Source organism: Protopterus annectens, chromosome 10.part0 (assembly GCF_019279795.1).
Source record: "Protopterus annectens isolate FY-2018-M chromosome 10.part0, PAN1.0, whole genome shotgun sequence".
Taxonomy (NCBI): Eukaryota; Metazoa; Chordata; order Ceratodontiformes; family Protopteridae; genus Protopterus; species Protopterus annectens.
Window position 1 is genome coordinate 1370474662 of NC_056744.1, and position 26119 is coordinate 1370500780.

General features: G+C 39.5%; 1 protein-coding gene across 1 annotated transcript in view; it reads left to right on the plus strand.

Annotated features, from left to right (window-relative positions):
- Positions 1–26119, plus strand: part of LOC122814280 (receptor-type tyrosine-protein phosphatase C-like) — a 1011948-nt gene that overhangs the window by 822612 nt on the left and 163217 nt on the right. Inside the window, exons 19-20 of the mRNA XM_044086871.1 lie at positions 2022–2171; positions 8821–8911. Coding sequence (XP_043942806.1) covers positions 2022–2171; positions 8821–8911 — 241 coding nt within the window. The remainder of the gene's footprint in view (positions 1–2021; positions 2172–8820; positions 8912–26119) is intronic.

A 26119-nucleotide genomic window follows, 5' to 3' on the forward strand; every position in this document is an offset into this window, starting at 1 on the left:
TCAGCCTTCCTTTTTTAAAGCAATAATAATTTCCTTCCTCTTCAGCTTCATTTTTCAGTAAGCAATTAAAGCAGCAAGGGGCTATTAAACACAAATTTAAAAAATCAATGACAAGGAGTCTCCAAAAAGAAAGGTTAAGCCTCAAAAAATCAAGGACAGCTCTTTCAATTAGCAGGACTATTTATCTGTTCAGGTCCTCACACCCTGCCAGCCTCTTCATATCTCTGAGACTTCATCTTTCCTTATGGTACCAGATTATGACAGACAAATGGGTTCTAAATGTAGTTCAGCAAGGGTACAATTGGCAGTGGGAATCCCACCCCTCTTCCAGGGGATTCCTTCTTGTCCTGTGAACCAGGTCTCATTATTTCCTCCTAATCTCTATCAAATGCTTGCTCATAGAGGAATATTACCAGTGTCTCCCCACCAGATGGACAAAGGCTTTTATTCAAGGATTTTTCTGGAATGAAAGAAGGAAAGATGCAAGAAGCATGTGTAAGACTTTTCTTTCTAGATCTGTTTATCAACATTCCAAAGTTCAAAATATTATCCCTTCATTACATTTTACCTCTGCTCCCTCCTCTAGTGTTCATGGTAAATATGGATTTAAAGGATGTCTGTCATCATATTCCAATTGGGAACAGTGCAGGTGTTTTTTTTTAATATTTGCCATACATGGTTTATATTATGAGGTCTCTGTCATACCCCTTGGACTTACCACTGCTCTAAGGGCATTAACAAAGTTTTGGCTCCAGTAATTCCTTATTGCAGGCTTCAAGTTATTCGTGTTATTCCATATCTGGATGATTGCCTTATCTTTGCAGATTCTTTTTCCAGCTGTCAAGAGTCTTTAGCAATTTTGAAGATCTTCTACTCAGCCTGGGTTTTCAAATAAACTTTCAGAAATATTTTCTTATACCTTCACACAGAATTGTATTCTTGGGATGTCTATTAGATTTTGCCCACTGAGGAGACTTTTTTTCTCTAGTCAAAGTAGAAAGATGCTGTAGCAGTTGTTCCTGAGTTTCTTCAATTAGAGCCTGGTATCAGCAAGAGAATTTCTCAGGAATTTTGCATACATGGCATCAATGATTCTCATGCTCCCTCTGGCTAGATTCCACGAGGGAAATCCAGTGGTACCTCAGATCAGTCTGGTCTCATCAACTGCACTCTTTGTCTTTTCATCTTTTCAGATCCCAGTTCTGGGATTTTTATGAGGAAAAGTCTGTGATGGGTAGACCACATCTTCTGTAATCCAGATTTCCCCCTTCTTCCTTCCATCTCCCCCCATCTAGTCTGTCACTACAGATGCATCAGACCTCATATGGGGCAGTTTGCAAAGGGGTAAAACTGCAAGTTTTGTGGAACCCTGTAGACAGAAGTACATAAAAATCAGATGGCTGTTGGCAGTGAGCAGTGTTTTAAAAGCCTTAAATAATCTCTGGACCCCGGGGCCTCTTCAAGGTTTCACAGGCATTACCACAGTGATGTGATACATAAACAAGGGAGGCTGTCAGATCTTACCCTGTTTGCAGACTTGCTATAATGGCATGCGAGATAGCAACTCAGCTTAATTTGACTCTTCATTCTTCATACATTCCTTCAGAGCAAACCTTTACTGCAGATAAGACAAGCAGTACCAGGGCAGACTCCCACCAGTGGAAACTTCATCCTTGGTTTTCCATGAATTGATCCACCTGTGGGGAACACATCAAGCAGATTTGTTTTCTTCCACTCAGAACAGGCAACTGAAGTAATTCTACTTTGGGATGTCTTACTTACTGGTCTAGAAGAAAGATGCTTTCTCAGTCCTATGGATGGGAATGCTCCTCTATGCTTTTCCACCCTTTGCACCAATATCTAGTGGTTTTATAGCTTACTGGTTCTTTTCACTCAACTTTTATTTTTGTAAGAAAAATATAAAAAAAAAATGACTGAGAAAATGGTGCATAAATGGATAGGGGCATTGGAACAGTGGACAAAATCTATCTTATATAAACTTGACTGTATATTTTCCTTAGGCCCAATACATTCTCATTCATCAAGCACTGCTGGAACACAACCAGTTTGGTGAAACAGAGGTCCCACTCAATGAACTTTCTACTGAGCTTCCCGCAATGCTGGCGCAAGACCCACCTACAGATCCATCTGTGATAGAAGCAGAATACCAGGTAACTTTTCTTTTCTCAGTGCATATTATCACTAAATATATTTAAAGCTTGTTTTGTTATAAATAATCATCACCATCTAACTAAATGGATTTATGTGACACAATTGTATATTGTTCTCCAGGAACTAATGAATGTTTACACCACTAATAATTCTTTTGAAATATGCTAATGACAGAAATTTGGTTTCAGAGTATAATATTCCATAATATATCCCTGTTTTTGTGGTCATCACAGCTACAGGTCTAATAAGGGGGAAGAGTATCTATTTATATTTCAACTAAGTTTACTTCTGTATTAACCTTGAGTAATGAAGTAGCAGTGTTCATAATCGTGACATTAACTAGTAATGGTGTATGTAATAATCTTGTTCTTTTTATTGCTTACCAAATCTAACCAGTAACCTAATAATCATTTGTTTTAAGATGAATTATGATATAATTGTTGGAGATTTAAATGTCCCCTTGTAGACTTGTCAATACCTTTATCATCTAGTAATTTGGGAACAACATTTCAAGTGGCAATATATCATGAAGATATTCACAGACAGTAACTGAGCATACAAAGGGAACAACATACTGGGTATAGTTTGATTATCTAATAAACTAAAACTCTAACCACTGTAGAAGAGCTTCAAATTTGGGGAATTATGATCATTTTATGTCATTTTTGAAATATGCAGAATTTAATTTACCAATAGTTAATTAAAAGGAGGAGATAAATGAAATGTTATAGCTTAGATTTTAAAGTTATTAATGTGGGAATCATAGTGGAACTAGGAATCTGATATAAAAGAAAAAAGTTATATGTGATAACTGAGAAACTTTTTATAGTTATATTGATAGGTTGGTTGAGTGGTTAACTTTGGAGAGGTATAAATGACTGTCTGTACTCTTGTGTAGTTTATTTGTGTCAAAAAAATGAAAGTTTTTTTACTAGAAATTTGAAAGGAGGCTATTGATATTCCTATATGTAAAACTTTCCTGGTTGTACCATTAGTTTTTACAGACCAATTAGTTTGACATATATTCAGGAGAAGTGTGTTTTATATCCATTGATTTATATCCGGAGATCTGGTTTATCTAACATGGTTAATTTTTATGAATATGTAGTAAAGTAAACTCACTGGAGAAAGGTTTAGCTATAAACATGGTCTATTTGAATCTGGCTAAGGCCTTTGATTCTGTTCTGTGCTCCATCTTTGTTGACATTGTCAGCAGGTCTAATATGAATGTGTATATAATGAAATTGGATAAAAACTGGTTATTCGATCAGAAAAGCAGAGTTAGAGTTAAGAATATGTTTTATAAATATGTTTCTAAGTGCTGTGTACCCTAGGATTCAGTTTTTGGACCATTGATATTTGGGTTACTGATGACTGACAGTCCTCTATCAGGTAAAATTTGTTTGAGTAAATTTGCTGTTGACTTAATGGGGGTATTGTAACAAATTTAATAAACCTTCATTGTCTACAAAATTATTTGGATAAGTATAATTCATACGTACAACAAAAGCATATGGCATTTAATAATAAAAAATGCTCAGTTTGGAGCTACTTATTATTATCTTTATGCAGTTAATAATTCTATCTGCTCCTCAGTCAGCCAAGTTAAGGATTTGGGTGTTGTTGTTGACTGTCCTCTCTCTTTTGATTTCAATGCTAATAATGCTTAATAAAGAACATGTTTAGAAGTTTCACATCTAGGAATATAATTGTTATGATTAAGATATTTTCATTCATCTACTAATACTGTGGTTCATTTTGTGGAATGTCTCAGAAGGGGAAGTTTGAGAAAATTCAAAGAACATTCAGTACCCATACAGTTGGAAGTGACTTGAAATTTATCATTGTATTCAATAGTCAACACAGATTGTTAAGAGCTGATGTTGGTATATTACTGTTTCAAAGATTATGTTTTCAGCAATGTTGGGTATTGATTTCTTAGACCATAGATTAAATATTAGAAATAATAATCTGCTAGTCAAACTACCAGTTGTTAGTTCAAAACTGCAGTCATTTATTTTTCATTTCAGGGCTGGTAGATTATGGAACACCTTGCCAAAAATAATTATATATGCAAACAATCTATTAATGTTTAAGTTATTACTTGATCTGTGGTATAATATTTTTTTCATATAAAAGGATCCAAATTAAACTAAACTCTTAATTAAAGTGGGCTTGTTACAAATTTCATTCAATAATTGAATCATTAATAATTTGACTATATGTAGTTATTACATTTGTTTATTTTAATGAGTATTTTACTGCTACTTCACTTCAAATACTGTGGCTTATAATCATAATCAACTAACTCTGTCCCACAGTGGTTACCAAAAACAGTTGGTGAGTTTTCCCTGAAGCTCTAGCCAAATTTCCTCTAGTCAGTATAAATACCACTTTGGTCTCCAATGAAAAGAGGATACTACCATAGTGGGAATAACCCGATCAACAAAAGATGAGTAAATAAATAAATCCTGCAGTAAAACTTATTAATTAAATAGCTGCATGCTACAGTGTGCCTTGTTACCATTTTCCTAAAGCAGAAAATAAACCCAATTCCTATGATAACTTGAAGATTAGTGGACAGAGTTCTTGGTTGTGACTGGAAATGTGGAGTGTTGAGCTTGGGAGGTGATCTGGAACCTCATAAATATCCAAAAATATCGATACTGGAAAGGGCTATATGGCAAACTTCAATAGTTACTGTAATGCAAATGGTGCTATAAACAGTTCTTTCCCTAACATCAAGAAGCCAGAACAAAGTGTTCTTAATACTCTTAATGACATGACTGTATCATTATATGTAAGGCAAAGTAATTGTCTGTTTCATCGCAGTATTTGTTCAAACGAGATTTTCCTAAATAATATTTCTATAAATTTAAACTGTATCTTTAGTAGCCACAGATATTTAGAGATACTGCACAAACTTCAGACATGACCTAGGTATTATAAATAACAGTATATAGAAATGATGGCAGAAACAGCAAACTGCTGTATTTCCTGCAGATAATTTATCTGACTGTATAGTGTCATAGAGTGCATGTTAACAGACATCATTTTTTTTCTATTATTACCAAAGCAGTAGGATAAAATAAGTTAACTTTACATGTTACATATTAAAAGTATACCACTAGTTGTATTGCTTACTGAAACTACATAATGTGCTATGTATTTCATTGTACCCTGCTGCTCTGGCAGACTCTGCAAGCTAGTAGATAATGACCAGTAGGAATAGCTACTGACTTTTACTTTTAAATTTGTTGACAAAAAGATGTCCAATACTTGGGCACACCAGCACAGAAACCAGTGCTATAAGGAATCCCTAGTAAAATCTTGAAGTAACTAATAACTGTTGAAGTACACCACATCATTAATAGCATTTAAGGAAAAACTGGATAATTGCATGGAAACTAAGTATATTCCAGGACTATGTGAGTTAGCAGTATAAGAGCTTTAACTCACTGCTTGCGGCATACAATGAACTATGAACAAACTGTAATATGTTCTGGGCGGTGGGCTTTGTACTCTCACACCCAAAATCCTGTGAAATTTACACTATTTTTATGCAGTTACTACCTTCCATCACACTTCTCAAGGACATAAAAGATTTCTCACAACCTTTTCATTGAATCACTTTTTGGGGAATTGTAACTAAATGTTTTCTTCACCTTTTGTATGTGATATTACGATTCAGATGAAAAAGTAAAACTTGAAATGTCATGTGAAGAGGTGATATTGCAAATAAACTTAAATAGCTTAATCCAGAATTTAAGCAAATCTGTATGTTTAAAGTATTTAAATTCAGAGATTTTTAGCATTGTATGGTATGTGGTTTTAAAGAAATATTAATTTGTGATCCAGCTTAAACAGTGATGGAGATAAAGGCTTGGTACATGTGGGGATAATGTTTGGTGAGGTTAGAAACAGATCTAAAATGCTCTGGCATCTAATTGACTGGGAATTTCTGTCCAGACACTTATGAATCATTCATCCTCACCTGCAGTGTTAGCACATTTTGAGTCTTCAGATTAAAGACCACCACCATAGCTGTGGTACAAATTGCTTGCTTTTTCATGAGCATTCTTCGGTGACTGCTCAGGATCCAGCTGTCTCAGATTGTGGATCAAGCCTGTAACCCAATTGTCATCACCCAGATGTGCAAAATTCACTTGAAATGGTGGCTAACTTCCCATTATATTAAAGCAGGAAAACTATATATGGTGTGGTTACAACTGTAAGTGTGACAGTCACAATGGACCCCTCCTGCCTATGGTGGGGGAGCACCTTACCAGGAGGATGGTCCAAGGAACTTGAGATCAGATAGAAGCTAATCCTCATTTTAGTGACAGTGGTTCTCCTAGTACTGCAGGAATATCAGAACCTACTATCTCCAGGAGTGATTTCCATACTGTTGGACAACAAGTACATTCTCTGCTTTTGCATGAATAAGGTGGAACCAAATCTCATCCACTTTGCTGAAGTTCTTTGAGTGTTTGGCAATGGGAGATTGCTTTGCATCATTTTCTGATTGAAATTAATATTCCAAAAAGAACCAGCTACCTAGTGGACAGGCTCAGCAGCTCCTTCTTGAGGACCCATAAGTAGTCTCTCACTACTTTGAAAGCTCATCAGGTATTCAGCTGCTAGGTCCATCCTTGTTGCAGTCTAACATCTCTGACTAACACCAAATACAGAAGTTTCTTCATCCTGATCCCTTCAGATGGAAAGTCACTGAGAGATGGTCTAGTCAGACAGCGGCTTTACAGACTTCTCTTCACCTTTCCATCACTTCCCCTGATCTCCATATTCTTACATAAAGCCACAGAATGCAAAGCCAAGGATTGCCCCATTTGACCACAGCAGCCCCATCCAGACTTGCCCAATCTCAGATTAAGTGCTTGATTTATCCATTTCCATTTTCATTAATTGCCAAAGATCATTCATTATCCCAAAAAGTCACGTACATTCTTTCTGCATCACAGAAGGAATTCACTCAAAGAATATAAGAAGGAATTCAGTCAAAGAATATACTTAAGCAGATAGAAACTTTTTTTTTTTTAATTTGAGTAGCTGGCAAAGGCATTGACCCTTGTTCTGTCTGCCTCTGTTCCTGTAATTCTCCAGTTCCTTTCACAGTTATTTGATTCTGGCTCCAGTTAGTCTACCATTATAGTTTAAGTGACATCGGTATCTAACAATAATAATGGTTTTGATTCACATTCCATAGTATTACATAAAGTATGCTAGGCTTTTTAAAATGTTCTGCTGTGCCCGCCAGTTAAAGAACCAGTCCCTCTATGGGACCTCAATTTTGTCTTAGAAGGCTTAATGAAATACCATTCTGAGGCAGTGCCTTCTGTACAGCTTAAGTTCTTATCCTGGAAAACCTTGTTTGGTAGCAATTACTTCCTCTAGAAGAGTTTCATAACTACATCCCTTGTTGTCTACTTTGCCTTATCTTATGTTTCTTAAGGACAGAGTGCCCTCTGGACTAAAATCTCTTTAATTACCAAGATCACATCAGAATATAATTTGAATAATTTGCCTGTGCTATTCCCAGACTGTATCAACAAAGGAGAATATATTCTTCATACCCTGGATGTTCACAGGGAGTTGAAATTCTATCTTCACAGAACTAAATCATACAGAAAATATATTCAGTTACTTGTCTCATTTGCTACTAATGACGCAGGAAGGAAATTAAGATTACCTTACCTAAATGGATATCCAACTGTATCTCCTTTGTTTGCACATTTCATAACAGCATCTTGCCATTGAAACAAAAGGTTCACTCAACTACATCAGTTGCTATTTTCACAGCTTTTTCTAAAACTCCTTTGTGGATGAAATCTGTGCTGCAGCAACTTCATGTACATTGCACACCTTTGCCAAACATTATAAGTTATTTATATTACCCAGGTCCAGGGCTTCCTTTGGAGCTCAGTTCTCAAGTGTATCCAGTAAAGATGCCACCCATGGTAAGAGATAGTAGCTTGGGAGTCTGACTCATAAGTCAGATTAGACAGACCAGATAAGTAAAATGTGAAAGCTATGTACTTACCATAATTCTGGATAATTTCATCCTGGTCTATTAAATATGATATCCATCCATCCCTCTTCTAAATTGCATTTCCTAAGGACCTGAAAGACTCCCCAAACACCTCTTATTGTCTATGTCCTTTTTTTTCTCCTAAGCATCAGTATTCTGCTGTAGGTCACACACTCAGATTAAGGAGATTTGCCAAACAAGGGGATTGTGGGAGGTAAATATTTTGAAAAAGTTTAAGGCTGAAGCACTAGTGATACTGTATTAGTTTAATGATTCACTAGTCATACTGAACAGACCACAATGCAAGGATCTGGTGTTATGGTAAGTATATAACTTCCATTTTTTTATCATTTATTATTCTTCATTTGCTTAGCACTGTTAAATACTAGCAAGAGTCTTTGAAATCACTCTTTAAGCCTCCATATTTATTTTGTGATTACTATAAATAAGGTGCTGTTATGGATTTGTACATATACTAAACTGTCCAGTACCTAAAAACACTGAAATGTATTTAGCATCTACCTTTTGACATGAGCAGTACAGTATATGGTGAATTTAAAGGCAATACACAAATCGGTAATCATAAACTCTTTTTATATCAGAGACTCCCAACGTATAAAAACTGGAGATCACAAAATGCAGGGCGTGACAAAGAAAATGAAAGCAAAAACCGTTATGCTCATATCATTCCATGTAAGTATTTTCATTTAAGTACTAAATTATATATGTCATACCTGCAAGTGTTTGATTCATGCTGTGGCCATTCAGGTTATTTATGCTTTGAGTAAATAGTATTTTAAACAAAAAGCAACAGTCTGCAGAAGAAAATACTGTCATCTTCAAGGACATGGTTTACCTTTTTTTCAGATCAGAACTTAAGGTTCCTTAACAAATGCATTACCTACTTAGATATTCATTCATATTGCATCAGTGGCATATGGGTTCTGTGCTTGCACAAAATCCATATAAACAGCTTTCCAGAACTCAGAATACCATCATCTGATTCCCTGTGATAGGGGATTGCATAATCCTCTCCAAACAGGGCAAGCCTAACCCCTGTCATAGAAAGTCAATTATTCAGTCTTTTATTGCCAACTGTAGGATTCACATACAGTGGATATAAAAAGTGTACACACCCCTGTTAAAATGCCAGGCTTTTGTGATATAAAAAAATGAGACCACAATAAATCATTTCAAAACTTTTCCCACCTTTAATGTGACCTATAACCTGTACAATTCAATTGAAAAACAAACAACTCTTTTAGGGGAAAAATATAAAAAATAAAAAAAATGTACAATAAGCTGGTTGCATAAGTGTGCACACCCTTAAACTAATACTTTGTTGAAGCACCTTTGATTTAATTACAACATTCAGTCATCTTGGGTGGGAGTCTATCAGCATGACACATCTTGACTTGGCAATGTTGTTGCACTCTTTCTTGCAAAAGTGCTCCAAATCTGTCAGATTGCAAGGGCATCTCTTGTGTACAGCCCTCTTCAGGTCACCCCACAATTTTCTATTGGATTTAGGTCTGGGGTCTGGCTGGGCCATTCCAAAACTTTAAATTTATTCTAGTGAGACCATTCTTTTATTGATTTGGATGTATGCTTGGGGTCATTTTCATGTTGAAAGGTGAAATTCCTCTTCATCTTCAGCTTTTTAGCAGATGTCTGAAGGTTTTGGGCCAAAAGTGACTGGTATTTGGAACTGTTCATAATTCCCTCCACCTTGACTAAAGCCCCAGTTCCAGCTGAAGAACCGTGGGGATGGTGTTCTTTTGGTGATGCAAAGTGTTGTTTTTGCACCAAACATACCTTTTAGAATTGTGGCCAAAAAGTTCAACCTTGGTCTCATCAGACCATAACACATTTTCCAACATACTTTTGGGAAATTTGATGTATTCCTGTGCAAATTTTAGCCAGGCTTGAATGTTTTCCTGTGTAAGAAAAGGCTTCTGTCTTGCAACCCTACCCCATAGTCCAGACATATGGAGAATATGGGAAATTGTTGTCACATGTAGTACACAACCTGTACTTGCCAGAAATTCCTGCAGCTCCTTCAGTGTTGCTGTAGGTCTCTTGGCAGCCTCCCTGACCAGTTTTTGTCTTGTCTTTTCATCAATTTTGGAGGGATGTCCAGTTCTTTGCAACATCAGAATTGTCCCATATTTTCTCCACTTTTTGATGACTGTCTTCACTGTGTTCCATGATATATCCAATCCAGTGGAAATTTTTTGTACCGTTCTCCTGATACCTTTCAACAATGACATCCCTTTGATGCTTTGTAAGCTCTCTGCGAACCATGGCTTTTGCTGTAGCAGGCAACTGAGTAAATGTCAGGTAAATCCTACTAGGAGAGCTGAACTTTATTTGGAGTTAATCAGAGTCTCTTTAATTGATGGCAGGCGTTTACCCAAAAAGACTAAATGCTGTAATTAAATCTAAAGGTTCTTCAACAAAGTATTATTTTAAGGGTGTGCACACTTATGCAACCAGCTTATTGTACATTTTATATTTTTTATATTTTTCCCCAAACAGATTTGTATGTTTTTCAGTTGAATTGTGCTGGTTATAGGTGGGAAAAGTTTTGAAATTATTTATTGTGGTCTAATTTTTATATTACAAAAACCTGGCATTTTAACAGGGGTGTCTACACTTTTTATATCCACTGTAGTTGAATCTTCTCAGCAACCTGCCTTGTTGGATTACAACTTCCAGACTTAGATAAGATCCCTTTGGGAATGTCCATTCCTTTTGCATTATTATATACTTTTGATTTCTTTCTGTTTTATTTAAAATATATATATTTATGTGTGTGTTCAATTTTTATTTTAATATTCATGCTATTTACTGCTGCGGTTAAATCTTCTGTGAATTTTAACTTACTGGTGTGTTGTTTGTATGCGTACATTTTCTAAAGTGTTCTATGACTTTTACTGGGAAACTGAAGTTCTCTGGTGTCAGCTGAACACTAGGCCTCTTGTTTCTGCTCTTTATCTGTTTCATTTGGGAGTTAAACCAGGAAATATTGCATTTTTTTAATTTTGTTTCTTCATTTATATGATATTTGCGGTGTATTTAACACCGCTGTAGCTGCTTTATCATTAAATCATACTTTTAATGCAAATTACTTTATTGGCATTTTCTCTGGAGATTTTTTTCTTTTCTGACAAGGGAATTTGTAAGTAAATGCTTAGTTATGTTGGTTTTAAAGGTTTCTACTTGATTTTAAGGCCATACATTTGTTTTTCTATCATTATTTGGACAAGTGACTTTTACTTAGTACTACACTGCACAGACTGCAGAACAAGGCTTAGTACAATTTAAACTGTTTCTGCTATTTTTATGCAGTTTAGCCATATTTGTTGTGTGGGCACATAGTTTATATTTTCTATTATTGCTGATGTTATGTATTATTCTGGCTGGAGTTTTTTCCCCTGACTTGAGGGATCCTGGTACTGCTGCCCCCCCCCCCCAATGCGCGCACACACACACACACACACACACACACACACACACACACACACACACTTCATCAAATCCAGTTGCACCTAAAAAAGAAAAGAATCAACAGAAACATGCCTAAGCCTCTGTTTTGTTACCTTAAGCCAGCCCACAGACCACTTACCTTTTCCTCCTTCACACTCTGGTGTGAGCCCACAGCCCTCCATGCCACCGGGTTCAGACTCATCCAATTGGGCTGTTTCAGTACTTGGTTCAAGTATGGGAGAACCAAACCCTTTAGGTGCAGGAGAGGTCTGAGGTAAGAAACACCTTGCCAGACTTACTACTCTGTCCCCTGATATTTTCTCCTGTAGTATATTAATAGTGCAAAGAAGTAGAGACTTCACCAAATGACAGACAATTAGTTTATTACTATGTTTGGGGCTGATGTGGCTTCTTAGCTAGGAGTGTTTTATAATCAGCTAATCTTGGAGAATATTCTCTTATTCTGAATGGCTGTGGGGCTACCTTATCTAGAGATCACTCTAGTGCCATAGATTTTGATGGGGACTCTGCTGTAGACAGTAGTGAACACTCTTGAGTCCATCCTATTTGATTCTTTGGAAGGTGAACAGGTTCAAAAACTTAAGCAAGTGTTCACCTTTCCACAGATGGTAGCTCTGTAGTATTTAGAGATGTATTTGACTCGAAACAATCTGGAGCTGCAACAGAGACTGGCAGAGTTTGTGATCTTATTGAGGATGAAATTCCAAATGTTTTTGCTGTTCTTCCTGTTTTACCTCTGTTATCTTTTAGATGTCTATAAAACTGCATGTAAAATCCCTAGTGAACCAGATCGCAAAGATATTTTGAGAAAATAAAAGGTGTATTCTGATCTAGCAGCTTCTCTTGATCCATTCTTGGCTGACGCAGTCATGATTTCTCTAGCTAACAACTCAAACAAGAGAGGCTGGTCTGCTCACTCTACACTGCCAGATACAATTGGCAAACGGTTAGGTAAAATGCTTGTCTCAGTCTAGTAATGTAGTCTTCAGAATTTGAAATCAGGAATTCTTGTGGAAATTTATTTTACAGTGTGTTTACAGTTTAGATGAATTTGCTGTATCTTTGCCTGCTGAATAACATTGTTACAAGAATGAGATTGTTTCTAATGTGACTCAGATATTGAAACATGATTTGAGGAGTATCCTGGAAGCTGTGAACTCTATTTCTAGAAATGTAACCTCTTGTGTTGTATTGAAAATGCATGCTTGGTTACAAAACCATAATTTTTTTGAGGATTTACAAAAATGAGATGTTGAATGCTCCTTTTAAGTTCTGAATTGGTCCTGCTTCTACCCAGGTTCTCAAACAATGGGACGACAGAGGTAAATTGATGCATGAGAGGTCTAGAATGGTTCATAATCCCAGGTTCTCCCCTAACAAGGCATACAACTTCAAAGGGCAGAAGAAACAAAATCCCAGCGTAACAATATTAAGGGTGCCAAGAGGAGGATAATATAGACTGGGAACACTACTCAAGCCCAAACACCCTAGCCCAAAAGTTCCTGGAATTCATAAACTCAAATGCCATGGAACAACTAGTCACCATCCCCACAAGAGGAGAAAACATACTTGATCTCATCATCACGAACATGGGAGCACAATGTTCAACACCGGAAGTATACCCCTCACTGGTGAGATCAGATCACAAACTAATCTCGCTGGACGTCCTCATCCCACCCCCACCTGAAATAAAAAAGACCACAGTAAAGAACTGCCGACTTCACACTTCTAAAGACTAGTGTGGTCTCCTTTAAGGCCCCGAGCGGGAAAACAGTACTCAAGCCGCTGAATCACTTACAAATGCCTTCTACCAGCACCTGCAGGACTGCATGGATAAGGCAATCCCAAGCAAAACAAAGACTCTTTGTACCAAAGGCAAGCGTCCAGTCTGGTGGACCCCAGCCATAAACAAACTCTACAACAAAAGGAGGAAGCTACTACAAGATAGAGCAAAATCCTTAAAAGGTAAGACACCCTTGATCACTATAAGTAAAAACTAAGAGCTCTCATAAAATCATCCAAAGCAAATTTTGAGAGAAAAATAGCTAAAGACTCAAAAGACAACCATAAGGCCTTGAAACCTGGGAGGAAACTCCCAGATATGCTCAGAACTAGTTCAAAATGATGTGAAGATTACTGATCCTACAGACATTGCCAACATACTGGCTGACAGGTTCAGTGCAAACTTCCCCTCCCCAAAGGAGAGATATCTATACCAAGCGATTGCAGCCCCCAAACATCTCCAAGTGAGAACTGCTCTCTCAAAGCAAAAACACAGCACCCATGGGACCTGATGGTGTCCCCGGCTGTGTGCTCCACGAACTCAATGAGGAATTAAACCCACAGCTAGGACAGCTGTTTAATCATAGTCTTACCTCTGGATCATGCCCAGGGAGTGGCGCACTGCAACTGTGGTCCCACTTCACAAAGGCGGTGCCTCCACCGACCCTGGAAATTACCAGCCCATTAGCTTGACAAGCCTTATCTGCAAAGCCATGGAGAGGATCATAATGGACCTCATAAATAAAGACATAGGGAATTTGCAGACTTTGGATCCATCCCAGTTTGGCTTTGTCAAAGGCAGATCATGCCTTCTAAACTTGGTTGACTTTTAAACAGTCACCAAAGCCATTGATGAGGGAAAGGCAGTCCATACAGCCTACCTCGATCTATACAATACCCCACTATCATTGAAAACTCATCAGCTTAAATGTTAACCCATACATCACAAGATGGGTTGCAAACTGGCTGAGTGACAGAACCCACAGGGTCAGAGTTGCATGTCAGACTCAAAGCCTGTCACAAGTGGTGTACCACAGGGCTCAGTCCTGGGCCCACTCTTGTTTGGCATCTACTTTTCAGTACAAGCAAACACAGGAGGGTTATGGCTGACAAAGTTTGCAGATGACTGCAAACCATAGTAGAAAACACATCTGACACAGATATCCTTCAGAAGGGTCTCACAGAAATGGATAACTGGTGCCAGAGCCATGGCCTAAAGTTAAATGCCAAAATGCATAGTCATACCCTTCGGGAAAAACAAGGTTACCCCTAGCTACCAAATAGGTGGCAATCCACTGAGCACAGAAGAAGTTATCAGGGACCTGGGGACCCAGGTTGATAGTAGTCTGTCATTCAACACCCATGTAGCTAAAGTAGTTAGGAAGACCTTCTACATTGCCCACCTTATCATGAAGGGATTCTCATCTAGATCAAGGGAGGTCATAGTCTCCCTATACTCATCACTCATCAGACCAATGATTGAGTACAATGCCCCATTCGGAATGTATCTGACCCGACACTTGCAGCAGCTGGAGAGGCCACAAAGTTCCTCACCAAAAGGATAAAGGGTCTCAAACATCTGTCCTATGCTGCCCGACTGAAAGAACTCCAGCTCTATTCAGTTGCTTACCGCTTGCTCAGAGGTGACCTTTGCCTAACATACAAGGCCATGTCAAACCCAGATTTGATGAATATGCTTCACCTCAAAATCTAGATCCGTCAGAGCCACAAGGGCGGGAGACTTAAACCTCGACACGGCTATTAATAGGACGTGCTGGAGGGATAGATTCATCACCCAAAGACTCCCTATGCTGTGGAATAAAATACCGGTATATGTGAGGCAGAGCACCTCACTGGCCTTGTTCAAGAGAAATCTTGACCAATGGATGGGAGATCGCAGATATACCCCAGGGATTACCTCAGTGTCACTGCTCGACAGAGGCACAGCAAAATAATGGGTATAGTTCCCCATACTAAAGGGGTGGCGTAAGCCACAAAACTATGGGCTAGGCTTGTAAATGCCCTCGGGCAGATAGCCTAGTATGAACCTATGAACCTATGAACCTATGAACCTATGATAGATTTTTTCAAACCAAATAAATGAGGTTCCTTTCCCAAAAAAGATTATTCCCCAGCTAAAGAATGACTATGGCAAGACTCAGGGCATCTTGCCCCTTCCTCCTGTCCCTAGCCCCCTTTCCCAATCTTCCAGGCTTTTATTCAACCCAGAAGCCTGGCCACAAATAGTCTCAGACAAGTGGGCACTGAGAATAATTCAGTGAGGATGCTCTAAGTAGTGGACAGAAAATCATCCACCCTTCAGGGAAATCCTCACACACCAGACAAATCTGTTCTCATTAGTTGCAAGCAGGGGTTATAAAACTAGTTCCTGCATCAAAGAAAGGAACATTATTTTACAACAGAATCTTTTTGGTACCTACAAATGAGCTGTCATGGAGACCAATGTTAGATGTGTCATTCCTAAATACCTTTTTGACAGTACCCAAATTCAAAATGCTCACCATGCAGATGGCCCTATCCCTTCTTCTGGACCTCCATTGCATGGTGACTATACATCTGAAGGACACCTATCATTACATTTCAAGTTCTCCCAACCTCAAGCTGAACCTACAAAAGTCCTATCTCATACCCTCACAATGCATTGTCTTCCTTGGGAGTATGATGCACACAGAAAAAAGTATGGCCTTTCTACCAGAAGACAAAGTCCTGACTATTCAGAACATTTTCAGGGATTTCTCTTTTCAATGAGCTACCTGTGCAAGAAAGTTTCTCAGAATTATGTGCCTTATAGCATCAGTGATCCTCATCACATCACTGGGCAGACACCACATGATAATGATTCAATGATACTTAAATGGCTTCCCTTGGAGTTCCAAGTATCAGTGCTGGATTTTTATAAAATAAGAGATGAGTGGTAAAAGGGTCAGCTGTTTCTCAGTCCAGACCTGCTCTTCTCCCACCAGACCCTAGTTTAATAAATCCATTCAGACTCATTAGATTTTGCACGGGGAATAGTGTCCAGGGGAGTTTTACTGCAAGACAAATGGGGTCCTTTGCATGCTACAAAACACAAACATCAAATAAATGTTAGAGTGATTCATACCTTAAAAGTTCTTCACCACCTATGGTCTCTAGCTCCCCATTTGTTGGTCATAGACAACACCACAGTCATGTGGCATCTGAACAGACAAGGGGGTACAAGGTCATACCCTCTTTGCTGTTTGGCAGTGATGGCCTGGGAGCTAGTATTGTAACATTTTGTAATGCTTCAGGCCTCATACATTCCATCAGACCAAAACCTAGTGGCAGACAGACAGACAGATTAAGCAGATCCCTGACAGGCCCTCACAAATTGAAGCTCAGGACAAAGGCCTGCCTAGATTTGGTCCAGATGTGGGGAACATTTCAAATAGTTTTGTTTGCCTCCTTTAAATAAACTTGGATGATTCTGGCTTGATACCTTTTAGGCATTTGTTCAGTGAGGATGTGCAGCAGGCACTGAAGGAGACACGAAAATCTTAAACTAAAAATGTTATTTTTGCAGTGGAAGAGGTTTTATATGTGGTGCCTAACCTATTTCAGGGAGTCAGACTGCTTTTAAAATATATGTGTGAGCTGCTCAGTAATTATTTATTTTGCACATCTATCAGGGTGCATCTTGCAGCCATCTCAGTTTGTCTCCTCATCTCTTTTTGTGCACAGTTTATGAAAGGAGTGCTGCACTTGAGACTCCCTAGAAAGCAAATTCCTCCTCCTTGGAATCTCAATTTCATCTTTGAAAATTCACCTTATCTCCTTTTGAACTGCCTTTAAGGCTGACTCAAGGTTCATCACTTGGAAAACTTTTTGCTTATTGCTCTGTCATCTACAAGGTGAGGCTCTGAGCTGTAAGCTGTCATGGTAGGTCTCCCTCATCTGATTTTACACAAGGACAGAGTGTTTTTTGCACTAATCATTCTTTAATGGCAATAGTTTTTTCTGAATTTACAATGAATCTAGCCATCAATCTCCCAGTTTTCTTTCCAGCACCTTTAAATAAAGGAGAAAAGATTCTGGATATCTTAGATGCGCACAGGCAGCTCAGGTTCAACCCTGACAGAACTAAGCCCTTCCGGAAAGCTAATAGTTCATTATTTCCTACTCTGGGGCTAAAAAGGGTCAATCTGTCTCTAAACAAATAATTGCTCAATGGTTGGGTTGTCCTCTGCTGTTGTTTTTTGTTATTATCACCATGATAAATCTATTTCAGGCAAGGTTAAGGCACATTCCACCAGACCCTTATCCTCTTTGATGACATATTGGAAAGGAGCGGACTCTAGAAGCATTCTAGGGGAAGTAACCTGGTTCTTAGGTTATACATTTAAAAAGCACTACAAACTGGATTCATTCTCAAGTTCCAGAGCAGGTTTTGTGAGGTCATTCTCCAGGGGCTCCTGGAACCTTATCCTTCCTCCCCAGGTAGTGTAAGCTATGGGAATCTACCCATATGCCACTGAGACAGTGTGAATGATAAACATAGTACAATTGCATAAGTCCAACTTACCTGTACCACCACCCCCTTCATTTTGTATATAGTTTGATGGTGTCTACCCTTGCTGTGTTATTGGTTGGCTTTTGTTATTTGTGTTGATGTTTTGTGGCCGTGAATTGGTTGGTTTTAAGCAATTCTTGAGTGTAGTCCTTTTTGATTCTTCCTACCTGGCACTAAAATCTGAATAACTGACTTTCTGTGACAGGGGTTAGACTTCCCTTTATGGGAGGAGACTAACCAATCCCCTATTACAGATACTTAGAAGAAAGAAATCTGAGCTATGGAAAGCTGCCAGAGTGGGTTTTGTGCAGGTACTTCTAGTCCTAATGAAAGCTATGGAAAATATTAAATGCCTGTAATTACTTTCTTCTTATGCAACAGTAAAGGTCATTGAGTTTTACTGGCCTGTCTCTGTTAAGTTCTGTAACTGTGCAAGAAATAAAGTTTGTTAGCATTTCTTTTAACCTGTCTTTCTTGTCTTTCTGTCTTCATACTGATGCCTGCTGCAGTAGCAGCAGTTTTTAATGGTCACTGGTACAATTTGAGGTGACAACATTTTCACTGTTGTACAACCCAAGGGAGACACATGAATCATAGTCTGTGAGCTACCACTCACAACCCCTGAGTGAAACTGCCCAGGCAATAGGACTACTCTTGTCTTTAGAGAATAGTCATGCAAATCACCGGACAGGACCTGTGCTGATATGGTCTTTCTTAGTTTTTTCCAACAAACACCAAGTAAATATGCAGCAAGATTGGTATAGTTTGCATTTTACTGTGGGGATGGCACTTACCAGGTATTTATTACAGACACCTGTTGCAAAGTGAATTTTGACCCTCATCTGGCAGCCACCATTCCATCATGTCTTTCTGTTATCTATTGTTCTAGGCTGGACAATATTAATGGAAGTGTTGTCATTTATTTTTTATCTTGTTCTACCTTGAATGATATTTTATGCAGGAAGTACCAACTTCTCTGAATATGTCCTTGGGGGTGGAACAAATTGCAGATATCTTCTTATTTACCATCTACCAGGTAACAGGAGGATTTTTTTCTCTGCAGGCTTTCACATATTTTATTATCAGGCAAATAGTGAGTCACACAAACTTTCTTTGGGTGACTGATCTTTGGGTTATTTTGGAATCTGTTGAATTCTCAAGGAAATCCCACCAGATCATGGGCAGATTTGGATTTGCTGACTTTGTTTAATCTCATGAACACTGCAGAACTTTCAAAAGACTTTGTATTTCAGATTGGAGAGATCACGTCTAGAAATGGAGCCATTTTCATGGTGTGATCACTGATGCATTACTGTTTGTGACTATCTTTGATCAGGCTACACTGAATCAATCTGACGTAATTTAGGGATTTTAGAAATTTTAGATGTAGTGTCCAGACACTCTTAATGAATCAGTTGCTACCGGAACACATTGTAAATGATCAAAATGCACAGATGAAGCCTAGAGTCAGACCACATTGAGAGGTCTATAGTATTTAAGTATTCTGCTATATCATTCCAGATCATGAACAGGTTGAGTGATCTGCCCTGTGACATGGAATGCTTTTTTATCCTCAGAATATGAGAAAGCAGGATGACTTTTTGCTGCTAAGGTCTCCCTCTTATGTAACTCTCACTCCTAAATGCTGCCTTAGTTTATGCCAGTGGCCTAGAAATGAGTGTATATTTAATATGAAAAAAACCTAACAAGGGATTTTGTCTGTCTCTTCTGTCTTTCTTTATCTGGATCTGAGACCTGCCATGCAGATACTATCTTGCCTTTAGTCTTTTGTATCTGGTTAATTTCTAGACTGTGTTGCCTCCTTGCAGAATGAGTGGTTATCCATCTGTTTCATAAGAGTCAATAATTACCTGTGACCCTGAGAAACTATGTTTTAATCCTCAGGGTCTAATAATTATTGGTCTGTTTCTAGACATTTTGCATCTGTGAAGTACATATCAGTCTTTTTTCATCAGAAATCTTAACTTTCTTCACATTATTGCTGTCTGATATATATCTCACAATCATGGTCCATGGTATAGCAGTCAAGCCCATGTGATCTCACTGTAGAATTACATCCACCATTCCTCAGCTGATTTGACTCTTTTATGAAACTATCTTTTGAATAGTGTGTGGTGTGAATTACTCCGAGAATCATCTGTTGGTGATTGCATTTTTCCCAGAGGTTATTTATGGCTCCTGTGATGTCAGTGGTTTACATGCTTCCTTTTAGAAGCCATCTGAAGTATGCTGGTGATATACAGATCTACCACTTTTCTCAGGAGTCGCTGTCCAACTTTATTCACTAGAGGAAAACATGGAAGCTGTCCTGTGATGACTTAAAATTCAGTCCAGCTAAGATGGAGGCTGTGAATTATGCATGCTACTGTTTTACCATCTACTGCTTTGTAGCTTTTCCCTTATTTATTGTAGGGGAAATAGGTTGCTATTTGTTTCTTGGGTAAGGGACTTAGAAGTGTTCCTTAATGATCTGTCAACAAAATATTATTGCCACCTTTGGAACAACTTTTAAATCAGCTACCTGATTTCACCTCATGACCTACCAGTAGTTACTTATACATATAGTTACATCTCCTCTTCTTTAGGCTGCTGTAAAACCTTTTATCTCAGAATGTAGAGCTGTGGCAATCCATCACTTAACCATCACCTCCACAATATCCAAATTTCAACAGCTAAGATGCTGTCTGCAACATCCTGCTTTGAACTTTACCCCTGTTCTATGGGATTTATGCTGATTCCCGGTAGTAGTGAGATCATCATTTAAGATGTCATTGCTTACATACCTTGACATGCACACTACAAGTCCTGTCTATTTGAAAAAAGCTACTGGTCCCCTACTATCTCATTCTCCAGCTCTGCTTGACAGGAGCATCTTGGCAGTAGAGGTAACAATTCTTTCATTTGCCTTGTGGAATTCAGTATCTGTACTGATTCAAGTTTGATTCAGAGTCCTGTTTTAGATGGTTCTTAAGAATTCAAGTGTTCAGAAAGTATGCAATGTTATTTAAATTAAGGCTTTTTTGTTTTTATTTTTCACATTGCCTTCAGCTGCAGTTTTTTTTTTCATTTTTTCATTTTTAATTGCACACTGTTCTGAAATTCTAACACTTTAATTTATGAAATTAAATGTTTTAAATACAAGAAGAAAACACAAGTTTTCAGACTGTATCTGAATTTGAAATCTGGCAATAAATGAGTCTATTGAAAATATCAAAAACTGAAAACAAAATTCTGAGAAAACTTAGTATTTCTGTGGCAGAGCACTGCACTTGTTAAAGTAAGCAGTTCACATGGTGGAACTGGTGAAGGACGATAGCTTGCCCAGTGCTGTCCAAGATGACACTCAGAAACTGAATACACTTTACATTACAGGCAGATTTTCTTCTTTACATGACAGCAGGTTTTCATTCTCTGATTGCAGGGACACCTTTAAGGCTACATTCATCCATCAGATGTTTATTCCTGGTGTCTTCTATTAGAATCTAGTGGGTATGAGATACCATTAAAGGCAACTGTTCCTTGTTAGCTATCAGGAGAAACATCAGTCTCTGTGTGTCAGGTTTGCCTGATTTTTGTGACTTCTCAGGTTTTCCTGTTTCTTCTCTACTTCTCAGATTTGCCTCTTTCTTCTGTAGTTCTCATTCTATCTAGTAAAGGCAACCCTAACAGAAACCCCCCCAAACTATCCTAACACATAAAACTCAGGAGCTTCTTTATTGTCTAAAACTGTTCCAAAGAGAAGATCCATTGAGTAGAATTATACTAAGGTCAATACAATATCTTTTAAGTATATTGATTTCCAGGAGTTAAAAAACATATCTGAAACTGTAAGCACTTTTTGGCTAAACACTTTTGTTCAAGGCATATCAGTTTGTGTTTTTACTTTACTTAAATAGTCATCAGAAATTCAATATCAGCAATCATTTGAACAAATCATGCTTTTTCTTGTGATTAATATATCACATGCATCTAAAAACTCTGTGCCATTCACATGAACATGCTAAAGTTTCAGTGTACAAGTATCTCCAAGACAACATTTTCAATATAACCTTCTTAGATTAGTTGGGAAAACTGTATTCCCCATTTTTCTAGAGAATGGCATGTAAATGCAAATGGGGGTGGGGTGCATGAGTGGCTGATTGATCAATCAGTCACCACATACAAGTGAAGGCTTGTAGATGAAAATATAGCCATTGACTGTGGTTGTTAATTTGGCCATGTATAGCTAGTGATATAAGCCTTCTGGAATGTGTGCGTATGTGTGAAAGTACATGTGCACTGGGGGAGGACTTCGCAGGGCCTTCTGCACTGACACCAGTGATAATATCAACCACAATCAGAGGGGTTAGAGGCATAAACAGAAAAGAAAAGCCCTAACTGCTGTCTTAATGACCACCCCTGCAATCAGCTCTTTCTTCACAGGGAAGGATTGGATCAAGACTGGCTTTCATATAGTGAAGAAATGAGCCAGTAGAGTGCAAGGAGGGTTGATGCCTGGCAAGCATTGAGGACACTCAAAAGAAAAAACTTCAAGACTCAACATTTTGCAATCTTTGCCACCACCACCACCTGAACTATGACACTGAATTTGTCAAACAGGTCAAGAATGTAATTTGTAAAACCAGCTGCAGGATGACATTTACAAATGAAAATGAGCAACATCATACATTTTGAAACAAGTATCCATAAAGTGACTATCTTGAAAATTCCATTCAGAATTCCACAAAGTTTTTTTTTTGGCATAAGGGACATATCCTCCCATCTAATATAATTATTTCTGAAATTATGCATTTCAACAAGTGCGTGTTTGATTAATTGGGTTCATCAAGTCATGCTTCCCTGTAGAAAGTGACTTGATCACAGTCTGTAACTGTCCTGACATTGTAGATCAAATTGTTTTCAAAAGAGGTCATGCTTCCTCTTTTGAGTGGAGTAAATAAGAAGTTATGTACTCACCATAACGTTCCATCTGAGTAGTTATCTTCATTTGTCTGCAACCTTTGGGTGGATCGAGCCGGCAACTTATTTCACAGCCAACAGATCCGAGCTCCTAGCTCCTCCCCTTACCCATAACCCCCTGCTAACCCTGACTAACCTCAGATCAAGTTTTCCCGTATATAAGCAGCTAACAGGCTAGATACATCCCGAAGGAACTAAGGAAGGGACATCCAGAACTAAAATCCGAAGGTCAGGGGGAAGGAGGGGGGGGATGGTTGCAGACAAATGAAGATACCTACTCAGATGGAACGTTATGGTGAGTACATAACTTCTTAATCTGAAGTAGGAACTTCATTTGTCATCAACCTTTGGGACAGAGTCCCCAGCTACCTAGATCTTGGGTGGCCTTCATGGAAGGATGTTCTGGAGCACTGCAGAGCCAAAGGATGCTCTCCCTCTGGAGATAACATCCAGCTTATAATGGTTGATAAAAGTATGGGATGAGGACCAAGTAGTTGCAGAGCAAATATCATCCAACGACACTCTAGACCTAAAGGCAACAGAGGTAGATATAGAATGAGTAGAATGCGTACGTACTGCCTGAGGTGCGTGCCTTCCCGAACTTTCAAAGGCCAAGAGAATGCACTGTGATATCCATCGTGACAGAGTGACTTTAGAAACAGATTTGCCTAAGTTAAATTTGGCAAAGGAGATGAACAACTGGTCAGATTGTCTATGACCAGTCATCTTATGAATGTAGAAGTGCAGTTGTCTGTGCACATCTAACGAATGCAATTTGTATTCTCCTTTGTTTTGGTATTTAGGAAAGAAGACAGGCAGGTTAATAGATTGATTGATATTCGCCTCTGAGGCCACCTTAGGAAGAAATGAGGGATTGGTCCTGAGGTATACTCTATCCTGGTGGAAGGCCAAGTACGGGGTTTTGCACAAAGGGCCTGAAGCTCGGAAACTCTTTTCGCTGAAGTAATAGTGACCAGGAATGCCGCTTTCCAGGATAAGTACTTAAGATCAATCGAAGTGGCAGGTTCAAAAGGAGGAGCTGTCAAGTCCTGTAAGACTAGTGATAAATCCCAAGGGGGTGCAATGTCTTTGATAGGGGGCCTGAGCAAGAAAGTACCCTTGAGAAAGGCTTTGCACAATTTTGCCATGATCAAAGGCCATGATTCATGTCCCACATGGTAATGAGAAATAGCTGCTAGTTGTACCTTGACCGTTGAGCAGATAGCCCCCTGATGAAAAAGACCTGTAAGGAACTCCAACACAGTCGGCAACGGTGCTGTGAAGATATCTAAATTATGATGCTCCGCCCAGATGGAGAAACGCTTCCACTTACTGCGATAGACCCTTCTAGTGGAAGGTTTGTGTGCCTCTACTAGTATGACTTTAACTGGGGAAGAGATACCGGGAGTCCTGACTAGGAGCAGCCAAGCTGTCAGCTTTAGGCTGTCCAGATTCGGGGTCGGGAGACCTAGTGGGTGATATTAGATCCGGTAGGGGATCCAGAATCCAAGGAGGATTCACCAGGTGAGACCACAGGTAAGGGAACCACGTTTGACGAGGCCAGAATGGGGCAATGAGGATTATTCTGCTCCCCAACCGACTGGCCTTCTGTATGAGTTTCAGCATCAGGGGTAGAGGAGGATACGCATAAAGCAGACCGGGAGGCCAAGCATGCACCAGAGCATTTCTCGGGGATTCCCCGAAGGAGGGAATTAGAGCGAAGTAGCTGTTGCATTTTGTATTTGAGGGAGAGGCAAAGAGATCGCAACAGGGTTGCCCCACACGGCAAAAATCCGCTTCGCTACCTGGGGATTGAGAGACCACTCGTAAAGTGAAAGGATGGTGTGGCTGAGTCTGTCCGCTAGTATGTTGGACCATCCCAGAATGTGCGTTGCAATAAGAAAGCGGTTGGTGGAGACTGCCTATTCCCACACTCTCATGGCCTCTTGACAGAGAGGATAGGACCTGGTTCCCCCCTGTTTGTTGATGTACCAGACAACTGACATGTTGTCCATCTGTATCGCAATAGTTCCTACAGGAAGAAGGTTGTGAAGTGCCTGCAACGCCAAGAGCATCGCCCTCATCTCCAGAACATTGATATGCAAAGAGGTCTCTGTGTTGTTCCATGTGCCTTGGACCGTCCTGCCTGAGCAATGCCTTCCACCCGAGGCGAGGGACGTCTGTGGTCACTGTGGCAAGGGAGAGAGGTGTGGAGAAGGGACGTCCCGTATGGAGGTCCGGGGAGTGGAGCCACCACAAGAGAGCCCTCCTGCAAGCCCTGTTGAGGGGAATAGGATGGCTTAGGGGATGGTGTAGAAAGGACCACTGGACTTGAAGGGTCCACTGCAGGACCCTCATATTGAGACAAGCCAATGGCAGAAGAGTGATTGCCACTGCCATGGAGCCTAGAGCCCTCAGGACCAATTCCGCTGGTGGAGCTTCTAATTGGAGGATAGCCCGCACATGAAGCCTCAGGCTTTGCAGTTGTTCTGCAGTCAGGAATGCTAGAAGGTACCTCATATCTACTTTGGATCCTATGAACTCCATCACCTGGGTCAGCGCAAGAGAGGACTTGTCCATGTTGATAGTGATGCCCAGCCAGGGGGTCAAGCCGAAGGAAGTAGTCCCTGGCTGAGCAGAGTAGATGCCTTGTTGGGGCAGTCAGGAGCCAGTCGTCCAGGTATGGAAAAACCTGTATTCCCTGGAGTCTCAGGAGGGCCGCTATCACTGCTAATACTTTGGCAAACACCCTGGGGGCTGTGGTGAGATGAAAGGGAAGGACCCTGAACTGGTAGTGACTGGCTCCCAGCCAGAAGCGGAGAAACCTCCTGGATCATCTGCCCATCCGAATCTGGTTGCACGCATCCTTGAGGTCTATTGAGCACATCCAGTCATTCTCCCGCAGAAGGGGGAGGATGGATTGAAGGGTGACCATCTGAAATTTTTATTTGGTTACTAACAGGTTCAAGGAAGAAAGGTCGAGGATTGGCCTTAAGTCCTCCGTCTTTTTTGGCACCAAAAAGAACCTGGAGTAAAACCCTAATCTGAACTGGCCTGGGGGGACGAGTTGGATGGCT